At 35.8% G+C, this 17772-nt stretch overlaps 2 protein-coding genes across 9 annotated transcripts in view; one reads left to right on the forward strand and one right to left on the reverse strand.

Annotated features, from left to right (window-relative positions):
• The window catches only part of stac (C2 and C2B_Munc13-like domain-containing protein staccato), a 184364-nt gene that overhangs the window by 139160 nt on the left and 27432 nt on the right, over positions 1 to 17772 (reverse strand). The window lies entirely within an intron of this gene.
• On the forward strand, positions 556 to 16526 carry LOC26531920 (uncharacterized). 7 transcript variants are annotated; one of them, XR_011417112.1, is made up of 4 exons: positions 556 to 1059; positions 8954 to 9238; positions 16016 to 16077; positions 16172 to 16526. XR_011417112.1 is itself a non-coding variant. In XM_032440819.2 (3 exons), the coding sequence occupies exons 1-3, from the start codon at positions 9154 to 9156 to the stop codon at positions 16344 to 16346; spliced, it is 303 nt and encodes a 100-aa protein (XP_032296710.1). In that variant the 5' UTR covers positions 8297 to 9153; the 3' UTR covers positions 16347 to 16526. The 7 variants fall into 7 exon arrangements, 1 of the variants encoding a protein (XP_032296710.1); XR_011417111.1 differs by lacking the exon at positions 556 to 1059 and having other exon boundaries at positions 8232 to 9238; XM_032440819.2 differs by lacking the exon at positions 556 to 1059 and having other exon boundaries at positions 8297 to 9238; positions 16016 to 16058.

Raw genomic sequence — 17772 nt, forward strand, 5'->3', positions numbered from 1 at the left:
TTAATACCATAAGCAACTATAATAAATTAAAAAAAAATATTTACAATATTTGAAAGTATTTATTTTTGCTAAGAAAGTCGAAAAATCATTTATTTTTTTCTAATGTAAAAACAATTTCTTGACATACTGTATGTATGTACATATTTTCAACAACAGGCGTGGCTTACTGAAGGCAAGAAAGCGGTAACGCAGTGACTTTGTTTTTTCATTAAATGGAAAGATACTTTTTAACTTGTTTTTGATAATTTACAGTTAGTGCTGCTAATTTAATAAATTAAATTAAAACAAAAAAAAAAAACAATACTAGTAAAAGGCTTTAAGTCGTGATTTCCTGACTAGTGGATGGTCCGAACCAAAGACACTAATATCCTCTGTCCACAGACCACATTTCTGAAAATGTCACATTTTTGCAAAATGTGTGAAATGCGCTCAGTGCGTTTCACTTAAGAAAACACATTTCACGCATCTTTCAAAAAAGCCTCATTTATGAAAAATGTGTAAATTCGCCCCGAACATTTCGTGTTTTTTTTTTCGATCATTTATCCAGATTTCTATCGATGTATCGTAAACATCAACAGCTGATATATCAACGAAGGCAAGCGACAACTTTATATAAGAAATTTAAAATTAGAATAGCCCCACAGTTTTTAGAATTTAAACATGGCGAAATGTCGAAAAGAGTACCTGAAGTGGAGCCATTACGTCGAGAGCGCAATTTTTGCGTTTTAGAAGAAAAACTTTACGGTGCCTTTGTAAATTAAAGCAACTTATGTAAATTATACAATCAGCTGTTTATTTAAAGAAACGATAGTTTTCCTACTCACATGTTACCGACAACCGATGGAGCACATATATGTGAAACTTGAAAATGTGACATTTCTTAAGCCAGTGGAGAAAGGCTACAATAAGATGAGTAACGCCATACAACAAAATGCTACAACAAATGAATTTTTAAAAATTGAAAACGAAAACGTTCTCACAGTCGAATGAGCGAAAACGCTAAAAATGGAATTTACTCTCAGCTTCAGCTCTATGAGAGTCGTACAGGCAATTGTGTTTGTATGTGAGTAAATATATATATATATATATATATATATATATATATATATATATATATAATATATATTGGAGCTCCCGACTTGGGGATACCCTGAACCCTATTATTCCAAAATGTTCCCTTGGCTGGGTTTGAACTCGCAACTTACCGCTCTACTTGCCGCCGTCTTCACTCAACAGCCACAGCAGCCAATAAAAAAAAATATTTTCTTCTGCAGGGCTCGAACTAGCGACATACCACACCACATGCCACCGCCTCTATTCAACAACCGCACCAATAATTAAATCGTAGTGAAAAAAATTTAAATATCAGCACAGAAAACAATACAATCAATTACAATATTGTTGATAGAATTCGAAACAGACATGCATGAATGTGTGTGTACGTGTATAAAGAAAATCGTGGATAAAAGTCAATTGCATTTAAGTTGGCTTAGCTTGGTTGGCAATACAAGTTGGGTTATTAACATAATTTATAGTTTTGTGATGGCAGCGGGAAGGTGCCAATGGGTATAAATGAAAGATACTGGATATATATATAAAATTCTAAATGCAAACGTATCAAAAATATCGTTTTATGACTTGCTCTTAGCTCTTAATATTTACCACTAACCAAACAACATTTTGTTTTGTTAGTGTATTTACCCAACTTTCCCAAAAAACAGGATGTCGATATCGACGATAAGAATCGCCTGTTTGGAAACTGAGTAAGTTATCGATTGTCGGAAACAAACCCGATCTGCGCAGGCACTAGGAGAACCTACATTCTAAATTTCAGTCCCTAGATCTTATGGGTTGCGTTCATACATACGGACAGACAAACAGACGGACGTGGGTGATCATGAATATATGTATATACTTTTTGGGGTCGGAGGTGCTTACTTCTGTCTGTTAAATACATTTACATTTGTATAGGTACAATATACTATTTTTGCCCATTTTTAATGGGTTCAGGGTATAAAAATTGTTGAGTCCTGCATCTCTGCAACAACCACAAGATTATATGCGAAATAGTAGCTTGTTGATGTTCCGGAAGAGTATGGAATTTGGACACCATCGACGTCATTAGTTTGGCAGCTTGAAGATATTGAGTCACATAGATACAAGAAAGAGAAAAAGGAAAATAGGAAAAGTCTAGAACAACCTCGAGAGTATAGACCACGGGGCAACAGATCCGTAGGAAACTATCATAACAATCAATAGAAAAAATAATAACGAAATACGCTGTGACAATCGCAGCCATAACGAAAGTTATGACACACAATTTTAAACTAGGAAGGAAAAAAAAAAATTCTTGCAATCATGTCTTAGGAAAGCACTTCCGACCAACAATATAACAATCGAAAAGATACCCAGGAAATTCGCAGACTAAGAGTTGCATGCGTAATGTGAAGGAACAACATGATCAACTGCATAATTATAACGTGGACGCAAAGATCCTCGACGTGGCACGAAACAGAATACTTAATAATAAAAAAAATTCACCATTACCACATACCCTGGTATTATCTGGTAATCCCTCCAAGTTTTAAATTAACATTAATGCAACATGTTATTTTATTAGTCCTAAACTGGTACCACAAGCAAATCAAGACAACAAACGCCAATAGCGATTAAAACAGTACTGAACGTACACCAATTATATAACAACGATTCTCCCACTTTTTAAAGAATTTTCAAATCATTTGCTTTATTGTTACCTATATTCCAATTCCAACCATTGGTTTGATTGGAATACATATTCTACAACAATGAGAAGCGATTGTAAACATTCCACACCGATCTCTTCAAACAAAAACTTTCAACATGCAGATCAAACTCATAGATAAAATAGTGTCAAGCTTACACACTATAGAGGAAGAATCAAAGGAAATAACACAACAACCCGTTAATATCGAAAACGGCACATTCGGGTGCTAACCAACAACCATTAGCAAAAACTTATTTATACCAGGAGGACTGTATTCTGCCAAAAACACCTTAAGTGTTATGGCAGTTTAAACCCTTTCAAAAGAGACGCAGAAATTTTGTTTCGATACACGACTTGAAGTCGAAAAGTATAGGAAACAAGAATATTTGAAAGCCAAGCTTATATTAGAGCCCAATAATGAAACAATCTGCAAAAAACAAGTAATAAAAATCTCTTTAAAATTTCCAAACTTGTTTTACATAGAGTCAAGACAACGGACGATATACCAATTTACACCAAACCATTCCGATGAATGATTGGATCAGGATATCAGTAAACACCTTTTGGGTACCAAAAAAGGTGGTTGTTTCTAATGAAAAGAGATGTAGACTAGTAATAGTAATAAATCCTAGACAAAATAGGCAGAGAAAAGTATTTCACTGCTAGCGGATACCATCAAATTGAGATGCGCCCGAAAGATATTGATAAAACAACATTTTCTTCGGAAGGTGGCCACTTTAAATTTGTTCAAATGCCATTCGGGGTTACCATCACCCCAGCCATGTTTCAAAGGGTAATGGACAACGTATTAGCCGATTTGAATAATGAATGTTGTTTGTTTGGCTGACATCATTTAAGGCTGTATTTGACAAACTCAATAACATAAATTTAGCCCTGCACTAGCCGTATCAAAGCTCCTAAGAAAATATATAGAATACTTAGGACACGTCATAAAAGACAAGGGAATTAAGCCCAATCCAAAAAAGGTTGACGCTTTCAAGCTTTCCTCGATCCCAAAGACAAATAAGAATCAAGTCATTTCTGGGTTTATTAGGGTAATACAGAAAATTTATTAGGGACTTCGATAAGATAACAAAACAACTGACACAACAGTTTAAAGGTACACCCTTAAATGAAAAACCGTTATCTTTCGCTAGTCGAATATTAACAGACACCGTATTAAATTATTCGAGTGTAGGAAACCAAATATTTCCGTTCTTACTTGTTCGAACTAAGATTCAAGATTGTCACAAACCATAGACCACTCATTTGGTTAATGAATTTATTGATTTATTAAGGGTCGACAAAACGAGTGTTTTTCTAATTATTTAATAAAATAATTTTATAATTAAATTTAATGCTAAAAGCCTAGTTAAAGTACACAATTTTCTAAAAGCATCACCAACCGATGGAGGTGTTCTTTAGTTTAAATTAAAATCAATTTTAAATGACTATATTAATTAAGAAAATACAATAATTAGGGAAAAGGAAAGAGAGAAGTTCTTAATAAACTAAAGGAATTAAACAAGATATATATAATGTTATCTAGATAGGAAACAGAGATAGTAATTGGAAATCACCGACCCGCTGGAGCGAAATTTATAGCCTGTTCGACAAGCTATGCCCCTGCTCATAGCTGGCTGGGAATGGTCAGTGAGATCACAATAATAATTCGTATAAATGACACCTCCCAAATTATAACTACATCCGCTTAGGGATGTACATGCATACATACATACAAATATGTATTAGCTACGACACCGAAACAACATACACGCGTATACATACATGTACATACGTAATTTATGCGAGTTTATGTCCAAAAAACTTTACATGTCGTTTGATCGATTCGTGTGTTCAGAATTCGGCAGGTCGGTTCATATTTAGAGATTATACTCATGCAGAGAAGATAATATACATACATACACTAACCATACAATGTATGGTTAGTTGTACATACATATGTACATACCAATGGCGGCCATACCAAATATTAAATATAAGAAAAATATGCCATTTCAGTGCCTTAAATTAATTTAATTATTACTTATGCCAAATCTGTAAACAATTGTTTGACAATGAAAAAACCGACTATTTTTTGTTTTTGTATTATTTCTCACTTATCATTCTATATTCTATTACTATTTTTATGAATTCTATTAGTTAATACCATAAGCAACTATAATAAATTAAAAAAAAATATTCTTGCAATCATGTCTTAGGAAAGCACTTCCGACCAACAATATAACAATCGAAAAGATACCCAGGAAATTCGCAGACTAAGAGTTGCATGCGTAATGTGAAGGAACAACATGATCAACTGCATAATTATAACGTGGACGCAAAGATCCTCGACGTGGCACGAAACAGAATACTTAATAATAAAAAAAATTCACCATTACCACATACCCTGGTATTATCTGGTAATCCCTCCAAGTTTTAAATTAACATTAATGCAACATGTTATTTTATTAGTCCTAAACTGGTACCACAAGCAAATCAAGACAACAAACGCCAATAGCGATTAAAACAGTACTGAACGTACACCAATTATATAACAACGATTCTCCCACTTTTTAAAGAATTTTCAAATCATTTGCTTTATTGTTACCTATATTCCAATTCCAACCATTGGTTTGATTGGAATACATATTCTACAACAATGAGAAGCGATTGTAAACATTCCACACCGATCTCTTCAAACAAAAACTTTCAACATGCAGATCAAACTCATAGATAAAATAGTGTCAAGCTTACACACTATAGAGGAAGAATCAAAGGAAATAACACAACAACCCTTTAATATCGAAAACGGCACATTCGGGTGCTAACCAACAACCATTAGCAAAAACTTATTTATACCAGGAGGACTGTATTCTGCCAAAAACACCTTAAGTGTTATGGCAGTTTAAACCCTTTCAAAAGAGACGCAGAAATTTTGTTTCGATACACGACTTGAAGTCGAAAAGTATAGGAAACAAGAATATTTGAAAGCCAAGCTTATATTAGAGCCCAATAATGAAACAATCTGCAAAAAACAAGTAATAAAAATCTCTTTAAAATTTCCAAACTTGTTTTACATAGAGTCAAGACAACGGACGATATACCAATTTACACCAAACCATTCCGATGAATGATTGGATCAGGATATCAGTAAACACCTTTTGGGTACCAAAAAAGGTGGTTGTTTCTAATGAAAAGAGATGTAGACTAGTAATAGTAATAAATCCTAGACAAAATAGGCAGAGAAAAGTATTTCACTGCTAGCGGATACCATCAAATTGAGATGCGCCCGAAAGATATTGATAAAACAACATTTTCTTCGGAAGGTGGCCACTTTAAATTTGTTCAAATGCCATTCGGGGTTACCATCACCCCAGCCATGTTTCAAAGGGTAATGGACAACGAATTAGCCGATTTGAATAATGAATGTTGTTTGTTTGGCTGACATCATTTAAGGCTGTATTTGACAAACTCAATAACATAAATTTAGCCCTGCACTAGCCGTATCAAAGCTCCTAAGAAAATATATAGAATACTTAGGACACGTCATAAAAGACAAGGGAATTAAGCCCAATCCAAAAAAGGTTGACGCTTTCAAGCTATCCTCGATCCCAAAGACAAATAAGAATCAAGTCATTTCTGGGTTTATTAGGGTAATACAGAAAATTTATTAGGGACTTCGATAAGATAACAAAACAACTGACACAACAGTTTAAAGGTACACCCTTAAATGAAAAACCGTTATCTTTCGCTAGTCGAATATTAACAGACACCGTATTAAATTATTCGAGTGTAGGAAACCAAATATTTCCGTTCTTACTTGTTCGAACTAAGATTCAAGATTGTCACAAACCATAGACCACTCATTTGGTTAATGAATTTATTTATTTATTAAGGGTCGACAAAACGAGTGTTTATCTAATTATTTAATAAAATAATTTTATAATTAAATTTAATGCTAAAAGCCTAGTTAAAGTACACAATTTTCTAAAAGCATCACCAACCGATGGAGGTGTTCTTTAGTTTAAATTAAAATCAATTTTAAATGACTATATTAATTAAGAAAATACAATAATTAGGGAAAAGGAAAGAGAGAAGTTCTTAATAAAGTAAAGGAATTAAACAAGATATATATAATGTTATCTAGATAGGAAACAGAGATAGTAATTGGAAATCACCGACCCGCTGGAGCGAAATTTATAGCCTGTTCGACAAGCTATGCCCCTGCTCATAGCTGGGAATGGTCAGTGAGATCACAATAATATTTCGTATAAATGACACCTCCCAAATTATAACTACATCCTCTTTAAAAAAATTGAAGAACAATGTTAGAGACCCACTTCGATTAGGACAAAATATCCCAATTTTCGTCCACTTTCAACACTTTCAACGTTATAATAGAAACTCTCCAAGAATACTTCCTACCCACAAACCTACACAAAATTATTAAATGTACAATAATGTTGGAAGACGAAACAGACTCAAGTAAAATAGAACAAGAAGTTTAGAAATGTCACAAGGATAGCAAGCACAGGGGGATAGATAAAGCAGAAGCAGTAGTAGTTAAGGAGAACATTTAATCACCCCTATTAAAAAAGTAAAGTGCCAAGCCATTATCAATTATTGCGAAATTTGTCTTATACTAAAATATGACAGACAGCCTTAAAAATAAATTTACCAAGAAACCGAAACTGAAGCAATGCTTGCGTTGTCGCAATCCACGGTGAGCCAAGAAGCTCATGTGTGATGGACAACCAAATCCCTAATCCAAGGGCATCTCATCTTTGCTTTGCTTTTACCAGCTTTTTATAAAGTTAAGAGGAAAAGAGGAGAAGGTATGCGCCCATAATAATATTTTTCAGACCGTGAAAAATAATATAGTGTTATTCTATAGAGCCTGATTATTTCGATCATCCTCATCCGAGTCGTTGCTAATGCTCCATAAGATAACTATGAAAAACGAGAAGGAAGGGCTATCTTCGTCACGCCAAAGTTCTAATACCCTTGCAAACCCAACCTTTTCATAATGCGCATAGTGCTTTGCCCCTATCTAAAAAGTACCTGGAAAACAGTAAATGCCGAGTTTGGTCAAGATATCTCGATAAACAAAATGTTTTTTCATACAACTTAATTTTCGACCGATCGTTCCTATGGCAGCTATATGATATAGTGGTCCGATCTTAATAGGATTTTGCATATATATATATAAATGCCGAGCTTGGTCAAGATATCTTGAAAAACAAAATGTTTTTTCATACAAAAACTCAATTTTCGACCGATTATTCCTATGGCAGCTATATGATATCGTGATCCGATCTTAATAGGATTTTGCACATATATGAGGAGAAAAGTAAAACTAATAAATGCCGAGTTTGGTCAAGATATCTTGAAAAACAAAATGTTTTTTCATACAAAAACTTAATTTTCGACCGATCGATCCTATGGCAGCTATATGATATAGTGGTCCGATCTTAATAGGATTTTGCATATATATGAGGAGTAAAGTAAAACTAATAAGTGCCGAGTTTGGTTAAGATATCTTGAAAAACAAAATGTTTTTTCATACGAAAACTTAATTTTCGAACGATCGTTCCTATGGCAGCTATATGATATAGTGGACCGATCCAGCTGGTTTTCACATATGTGCTGCGTGCAACAGTTTCATTAAGATACCTTTAAAACTGAGGGACTAATTTACATAGAAACAGACAGACGGACAGACGGACATGGCTATATCGACTCGGCTGTTGATGCTGATTAAGAATATATATACTTTATGGGGTCGAAGATGTCCCCTTCTATGCGTTACACATTTCACGACAAAATTTTAATACCCTCTGCAAGGGTATAAAACGGTGCTGCCCCAGCCAACCAGCATAATTCTGGGTTAGGGGCTAATTTTCTGGCCACCAGAGTGCTAATTCTCGAAGCACGTCTGCAGTGCCAATTGGAGCAGCCGACGGGTCTAGGAGACATTGAAGCTCATGGCGATCTCATCAACCCCATTCGGATCCCCATCGCTAACTTAGGCAAAATAGAACGCCAACAAAACTACCGATTTATATGCAGAAAAAAAAAAATAAAATAAAATTTTCTAAAATGATTATGTGCAGTGCCTTAGGAGTTAAGCCCTCTAGCAGGAAATTATAAATATTGAATAAATGTTGAAATTTTTTTATTCAATTTTTTGTGTGTGTACGCAAGCAAATGTGTTAAAAGCAAGTCAGCAGTGCTCTCACGCAGAAAATCGAAATCCCGCAGCAACAAGACAAACAAATACAAAGATAAAAAAAAAAAATAAATAAATAAAATAAAATAAAAATATATATGCATAATTAGTTAACAAACTTTTAGTGCACCCGTGATTAAAGAAAGAAATAAAAATAACGAGATCAAGAAGATCTATGGTCTGGTATGGTTACCAACCCACAACTCATGAACTTAACAACACCGTCGCCAGCGTTGGAAGGCCTTTCACCGCCGATGCATGTAAGTCACCACACTTCTTTTTTTTTTCGTCTATTACATTTATTGAGCGTGTCAGCGTTCTGAAAGTTTTCTCGTTGCGTCATCGCATCTGCAAACATCCATATGTCCATACATAGAGCTTTCAGCTAAGTGAGTGTGTAGGTGCCGATCGCGCTTGGACAATGCTTGTAAGCGAGAGAGCTTTCGACCACGCTTTTTGTTTGTGATTTAATTATGCATTCAGATATACATATATAACGTAACATAATAACAAAACAGCTGATCAGTAACAATTAATCGGGCATATGCTTAGAATCCCCTTTTACGCTTCGAGCCCTCGCATAACTCGAAAGTTTAAAGCGGAGGAACGTAGCATCAACTGCTGATTTGCTTTGTGACAGTAATTAATAAAAGTATGCGCCGACTAGTAATTTTTTTTTTTTTAGAAAAGAAAACTACATTGTTGTTAGGACTTTAATCCCGATGTTTGTTCCATATATAATACGTACCCCGACTAACGTCGTACAGCATCGATTCGTTTTTTTTTAATTATACAACTGGCACGACATATGAAACAATTATAAGAATAATAACGGCTAGTAGGAAGCGATATGAGGAAAGGTCGTAGTTTTTCTTGCTGGTTAAAACTTCATCAAATAAACGAAAATAAATGAAGCCTATATATTGTTTCAAGGCACAATGAACGCTTAAGTTTTCAATAATGGGCGGCATAGTGACCTAATGTTATAGATTAGTTTACGCTAGGGAATCTCTCGAAAACTGGCATAAGAGATTTATGGTTGGGTAGGTAAAAGAACGCCAGGATCGCTCTTCACCTCAGATCCTGCAAAAAAAAATCTGACAGTTGTCTAGTTGTAAGAAGCCTCCCCCAATAAGTTGCCGTACACAGTTAATACGCTGTAAGTTAGATTTTGGTTTCCTTTTGTCCACTTTTGGTATGTTAAAAATGGAAGTTTAGCTTCCTCAAGTTAGATTCAGCAGGGACTCTATAATAATTAAGTTTATGTATCGATGGCCTGCGGACACAGCCACCCCACCCCAAACCCGGAAGAGCTAGGGTATTAAAGAGTCCCGACCGCTGCTGTGCGCCTAAGGTCTACAGAAAAACCAGTAGTAAAGATTGGTGGGAATATATACGACCATTCGCCCTCCGACTTCACCGCGAGACCACCCCTTTCCATGTGGACCCTCTAACGAAGGTTTCCTTCGAAGTCTTCTTGAGGATCGACACAACAAAACTTGAAGTAACAATTTTACATTACAACACATGGCAACGCTTGGGTACCTTTACCAACGATAGCGAGCTAAAATGCCAGAATTTCGTATCGACGTGGCAAATCCTTTTTCTATTTCATATTTCTTGTGCCTTCAAAAGGGTAGAAATACCATAATAGATAACAAAATGCAAATTAGAATTAAAAAGGTAGAACGTCGAGAGACACGACCCAGATATATTATTAGCACAGGACATCTTTAGACAAGAGAATGAGAACCATAAAAAACTAAATCAAAGATAAGAAAATGCATTAAAAAATAATTATAACAAAGGTTTTTTTTTTAAAGATAAAGAGGTCCACTAGACGGTCTTGGTAGCATGATTAAAGTTGTAACGGCAATCAAAAGATACCAAAAACATTGACGCAAGATAAAACGCAATTAGGGAAAATGAAGAAAAATTTTTTAAAATCAAATCAACAAACTCTATTTAGAGAGTAGCTTTAAGATTTACATTGCCGAGCTTATTAACGAAGAACAAGAACCCACAAACATCTTTATAAACAATTATAAGAATAATATATGTAGGACTCTAAACGATAAGCTATTAACTGAACAAGACATTGTAGTATAATCAGAAGAACATTTGTATAGACTTTTAACACTAGAAGCCTATATACAGGAAACAATTGTTATGTTTAAAATTAGGCTACCAATATTTGACAAGAACAAATGCAAACTGGTACACATTGTCCCATTACTTGAATATGAATCAACAATTTTATTTTAACAAACTTTTTTACCTATAATCAAGCTGGCCATACTAAATATTTTTATAACAAATGTCCCAAAGCCCATCAACCTACATCTGCGAACACGTCGTAAAAGGCATACTCTCAAATCAAAAAAACAACGTGAGATCTCAATGAATGTGTAATGAACAGACTATCAGAGAAGTGGGCAAAGGCACATTTTAATCTTTAAGACGGTGAAACCTGCAAAAACCTAATCATGCAGCAAACCTCGAACTATTGAAGAATCAGCTATTGTTGGATATAAAGATTGTACGCTGATAAACGGTGATACAGAATTTAAATAGTAAGAAAGAAGTTAACTTTTAATACAAGCATTTGAAATTATGACGATCAACAACACCATCGTAGACCTAAATCTACACAAACTCCACCTTCAAACCCTAATTACCACCACCTTTACCACCTTTTTATAGTTGTGATTATCACTAAAATAATAGGCGCAAAATGGACAAGTAATTCAAAGAAAATTTTGTTCGCTCCGATGGATATGCTATCGATTAAAATCTCGGCTATACCATGCTTATGGCCATCACTCCGTTCTGGGGGGGGGGGGGGGGGGGGGTGTTGGACGACGACTTACTGTCACAGCCCCTCTTGAGATGACACCCCCAAGCCACCGGGTAAACCAACGTAGTCAATCCTCATTATATAGAGCGACGTTAGTCAAGACACTCTGTAGTTGACATAGTAGCACCAAAGACAATATAAACACTAAGATGAGTAACGCCCATAAATTTGAATGCGACGCAAAATTTCATCTGGCCTTTGAGGCTTTGTATGGCATGCTTGCAGACTGGTTGTTCGTTCTCCAAAGACCAGGCGAACGAATGCCTAAGTCGCGACTTGCTGATGCTGACACGAGCAACGAAGTTAGTCGCTAGCCTGCCTTCAGCAAAGCTGGTCGATGCTTCTTTAAGTCGTTTCGTTTTCGAAGTACATTGAGCGAAAAAGTTTATAACTTACGATCGACGCAAAGTGCTTGTTCTTTAGCCATTAAATGCATGCTTTTTTTAAATGATATATTACCCTAGATATTCACGATTAATTTTATAGGAAGACTTAAGAATTAAATAATTTGTACACAAGGCGCATCATAGATTGATTTCACTTTTGTTTTTGGACAGAGAAAAGTTCTTGTCTCAGCCAATGACGTTCAAGCGCCTTTTGTTGAATGCGTGAATTACACATGCATAAGAACTGTAAAGTATGTATGTGTGTATGTGTTTTTAGTCACTGCTCTGGCTTTAGCTGGCAAGAAATTAATTTTGTTAGTTTTCTAGCGGACCCCATAACTATCCCCAATTTGTGTTGATAGATGAATGCATTTTCTGTTCTGAGGTTGGCTCCGTAGAAAATATGTATTTCTAAGTCTATGCAAATATTTACATAATTTCTTTTAATTAAATTAATATTATTTTTTTTTCGCCAATTAAGAAATAAAAGAGTGCTAAAAATACAATAGCATATTTATTTATTTTAGTTAAATATTTTATTTATTTATTTATTTATTTATTTATTTATTTATTAATGGTCGACAAAACGAGTGTCTTCCTCATTATTCAAAGGATTATACAATAGAATTATATGCTAACAGTCTAGTTAAAGGATACAATTTTCTAAATTGCATCCCCGACCGATGGAGGTGTTTTATTTGCCAGTCCGGCCAGCTGTGCCCCTTTTCACAGCTAATTTTGTCAGTGACGCTATTAGAGCCTACATCTAAGCAGAAGGTTGTAAGTAGGATAAAAGTGATCTCAAGTAAAATTAAAAATAATCTTAATTTGCTATATTAATAAAAAAAATACAATAAATAGGAAAAAAGAAAGTAAGAAGATTGTTAATAAAGTAAAGCAGTGTAAGTTAGATAAAGAGTGTTAAGTAGATAGAACAAAGAGAAGAGTAATGGGAAATCACCGACCCGGTGGGAGAAAATTTTTCAGCCTGTCCGGCAAGCTATGCCCCTGCTCATAGCTGGGAATGGTCAGCGACTTCCCGAAGGTATCCTGAAAGCAACGATTTTATTAGTGGTAGAGACAGTTCGGTAGAGAAAACGTGATAGGAACTATTATAATTTTTACATAACACTCGAAAAGAATTGTACATAGCGTAATCTGTTGTGCACGTAGATAGTAATAAGGGGCGATAATTCCTGGTTGGTCTAGCCGGAACAGAGAATTGAAGACGCCCTAGCAGAAAAGGAGAATCAATGTCGCCAATAATCAACTTATGTAGAAGGACTACACCGAGAATTGTCCTACGGTTGGTTAACGACGGAAGGTTGAGAAGAAGCAGTCTGCTTAGTTCAATTTAGATTATTGCGGTTCGGATAGGGGGTACGTCGTGATCTGCACTATAAAACTAAGAAAATTGTTTCTTTACCAGCCAGAGACTTTGCTAGAGCAGTGGATAACAACACATTCAAATATGCTGTTATGTATGTATATTCACACGCATACAAACATAATTGCTTGCACGGCCGTCACAGAGCCGAAGCTGAGAGCTGAAAATTCTATTTTTAGCTTTTTTGTTCTCTCGGGTATGAGAGCGCAATGCTACAGATTTCGTTTTCGTTCTCAATTTTCAAAAAATCAAGCTGCATAGTAGCATTTTGTTGTATGGCGTTACTCATCTTAGTGTTTATATTGTCTTTGGTAGCACTATGTTGCTACGTCAACATAAAAACGGTACATCAGCAATAGGTAGAATACTGTTGTATGTAAATGGAACACCGTCGACGACATCACCTTGGCAGTTGAGAGTTTTTAGTTTGGATAGAACATTGAAACAAAGCGGTTGCACTCTTTATTTGAATCTTTATCTTTGAACTGGAGGAATCCACCACCACCATAAATTACAAATAACAAGAAGGAAGACATCATCAACATACATTCCCTTTGGTAACTCGGGCCCTCGGGCCCATTCACAAATTATTATGTGTGTGTCTGTGCGGAGAGCTTGAAACTTAAAAATCCCTAAAGCTTCAAATCTTTTCAAACTTGCAAGGGACAGGCATACAATCAACCACCAGGCACACACATTCACACAAATGCTTTTATTCATGTACAAATTATCAAAGTGTGCGTGCATAGCAAGTCCAAAAATGGTAAATGCATACGCGCCAACACTTCGGTATCCTTATCAACGATAACCTATGCCGTTCTATTACATAATTCTTACGGATATGGATATAACAGAAATCGATGCCGTTCTACAAGACAAATCATATGTATTTCTTACTCTCTTGCTCGCTGAGCAAGTGTCAAAAATATGGATGGTCCTATTATTTTAATATAGTTGCCCAGTTTATATGTTCTATGGCTGGTGATAGAATTGAATAAAGCCGTGCATGAATGTATGCTTGAGTACATGTATGAAAAATTCTTGCGATTTGCGCCAACTACTACAAAAACGTGTTAATCTTCTGTGTTTCTCAACACCTCTTCATGCAATTTTCAACAGTTTTATTGTGAGACTTAATATTCCTATATTCTCAAAAACACAATTGCATTCACATTGTGGCCAGTCGAAATTGTTTTACTTATATGATTTGTAGAAGCGAGATGGTGGCGGTAGCTATAAAATGAAAGATAATTTATGTATATATTTATATACTACTATTCAAGAAGCTACATGTCAAGTTTGGTGACTACCTCTAAAAACCTAAAAGATGTTGTTACGAACTGCTTGTTTCCCTTTGGGCCGCGCCGGCTGTCTCATCGGATTCTTGTGAGTTGTCCCATCCCTGGCCCTCAGTCCACACAATCAATATCAACAAAACTATAACTTTTGTAGCAAGCCAGACCTACACAACACTATCCAAAAAAACACATAATCGATGTACAACAAACAGCCGGAACTTCTAACAAATGAACAGCGCTACTAGCTGTGACAACAAGTAAATTTAAACAACAAAGGTGGGACGCTAATATAAATTTACAAAAAAAAAAAAACACTATTAATACTTTCAAATGTGATCACCGTTTCTGCCCATATGCACAGCTGCATATTTAAGTCAACGGCCCAGTTGTAGGCCAAGGGAATTACCAAGGGCATCCGATCTGCTCATTACCCTACGAGCGATTTGGGCGTGAAACCGACTGTACTCTCTCAGTTTACTTTTCCAGATCGGACCCAGCGTACCCGCCCTACCTGAAACGGTACCCCTCATTGTCAGTGGTAGTTATGCCCCCTCTCCTCATGAATGGAAATTCGCCGAACATTTCTCTCTTCAGTATTTGTATTTAATTGATCGCATTTCTCATAATGATAAATGTTGTTTCATATTTCATAATCTCTTTACATGATATCTCCTCTGTGTTATTTATAATTTCGAAAAAGTGGACATTGGTATTCATCTCGTCAACAGGTGCATACTTCATTTTATCTTATAATTGTTAGCAATGGGTATTAGTTTCAATATAGCAAAACAACAACAAAGGTACGACGTCACCGAAAGCTATAACCTTATAACATTTATAAATCTCTTATTGTGAGCGATTGGCTCCCCCACACCTTCATACACGTATGTATATACATGCGTTAACAATCTGAAAAAATGTTGTGCTAGAAAAATTCTTATTGTATATTTATGAATATATATTAAATTACTCGTTTAAATTCAATTAGCCTACCTAAAGAGCTTTCTGTGGTGCTATGAGCGATGTACATATTTTATTTATTTTAAGTATATGTGTATATACAAATGGACGGATGGCACGGAATCAAAAACTAAACTTTTCCTTTTTAGGTTCCCCTCGCACTGGCCGTAACTTTTGGGTCCTGCTTTCGGCGTAAATATATGCAATATATGTATTTTCCTTTTTTACCAATTAATTTTAAATTATATAGAAGGCAAAAAAAAAACTAATCTTTATTATGTAAATATCTTTTCTCCGCTTTACAGCAACCTAGACGGGACAAAGAGTCGGACCGCCCTTCGGCTTCTCTTTTGCTCGTACGTATGGACTTACGTGAATATCGTCGCCCTTCCCGATGTTGGTTGCCGTCGGCTCGCCCGCCGCAGCTTGGCTTTAGGGCCTTCTCTCTTCCTACTGTTGGACGGCTTACACACTCCCTAGGCCCAGAAAATGTATCTACCGGCCTAGCGCCGTCGACGTGAGCTTCGACCTGGTCTATACTGGCCTTAGTCCCATTTTTTCGCGTTTAAGGTAAAGTTTTATTGCGGAGTTTTATTTACGGACTAAGATTTTGTGTGGCCCGACACTTTAAAGAAAATAAAATTGTTGCGCTGCTCGATCTTCAAGTCTTTGTTTTCGGCACAAATAATAAAAAGAATATGCCTCTTTTACTTCTTGCGGCATAGCAACGCTACTTTATATTTTCTTGAAAAGTTATTGTTAAGGTGCGCTTGCGCACAACACGCCAGCCGTTAACCGCTAACCAAGTCGAACTCCTGCTGTACATTTGAGCAGCAGCATCAAAGATGAAGAAATTTAGCACACGCATACTTTCAAATATGGTCACTGTTTTTGCCCATATGTACAGCTGCATGTTTAGGTCAACGGCCCAGTTGTAGGACAAGGGTATTAGCAGGGGTATCCGATCCACTCAGTAGCCTACGAGCGAATCGGGTGGGCAACCGGCTGTCACCTCTTGTTCGCTCAAGGCGGTGGATCCTGCATCTGCAACATTTGGGGCGCTCTAAGGAGTTTTGGGTACGCACCGATATATCGATAGACCTTGGCGACTCCCAATGCAACAATTTGCTCAAGTAACAAGATTTCAATATTGAACTCAATCGAAAATATAAAAACATACATACATACATGTACGGCGGCGGCACTACGTTTAAAATTTCAAGTCTCTATCTCTTGAAGGTTTTGAGACTCTGTACAAATATTACTCAGTTTGGCAAGCATCAAAAAACTCTACAAATTCTTATTATATCCTGACCTGTATAGCTGCACAAAAATTCCTATGACATCTATATGACATAGTGGTTAGATCCGGCCAGTTCTTATATATTTACTGCCTGAAACAGAAAGGCGGATCTAAGCAAAGTTTCAAGACAAAAGCTTTCTAGCAAAGAGATTAAATGGAGAGAGAAAGATTTTTCAGTTTGAGAAAGTCTTGTTTAAATTGTTAAGTATTTTAGAGCTTCTAATGATTTTTTTTGAAAATGTATCTTTTATACTCTAATTAAAAAGCTTTTATTTCTTGCGCAAAATTCTATCTGTTGTGCAGTGTAAGTTTATCAATTATTGCAGTTATCACGCGCTGCTTTTGTTTTGTTGTGAATATTTGTTTTGGCGCTCTCCGGTGCATACACTTGTTTGTAGGTGTGTTCGGTGCTGCACATTCTACTTGTGCATCGAGCTCTCACAAATTTTGGCTTCTGCCTATTGCTCCAAACAAAAAATGTTTGTGTACGATGTTTGAATTCGAGCTTTGGCTTGCACTATTTTTGTTCACCGTATAATATCTATAATTCTGTGAGAAATCCATTTTTTGTACCTAATAATGTGTTTAAGCAGCGCTCGAGTA

This window comes from Drosophila virilis, unplaced genomic scaffold (genome assembly GCF_030788295.1).
Source record: "Drosophila virilis strain 15010-1051.87 unplaced genomic scaffold, Dvir_AGI_RSII-ME tig00001170, whole genome shotgun sequence".
Lineage (NCBI taxonomy): Eukaryota > Metazoa > Arthropoda > Insecta > Diptera > Drosophilidae > Drosophila > Drosophila virilis.

Coding starts and splice junctions, on each gene's coding strand:
- LOC26531920 (XM_032440819.2), top strand. CDS start 9,154: ATGGTCTGGTATGGTTACCAACCCACAACTCATGAACTTAACAACACC. Junction 9,239..16,015: donor GCCTTTCACCGCCGATGCAT/GTAAGTCACCAC, acceptor TTTCCTTTTTAG/GTTCCCCTCGCACTGGCCGT. Junction 16,059..16,171: donor TTTTGGGTCCTGCTTTCGGC/GTAAATATATGC, acceptor TCCGCTTTACAG/CAACCTAGACGGGACAAAGA.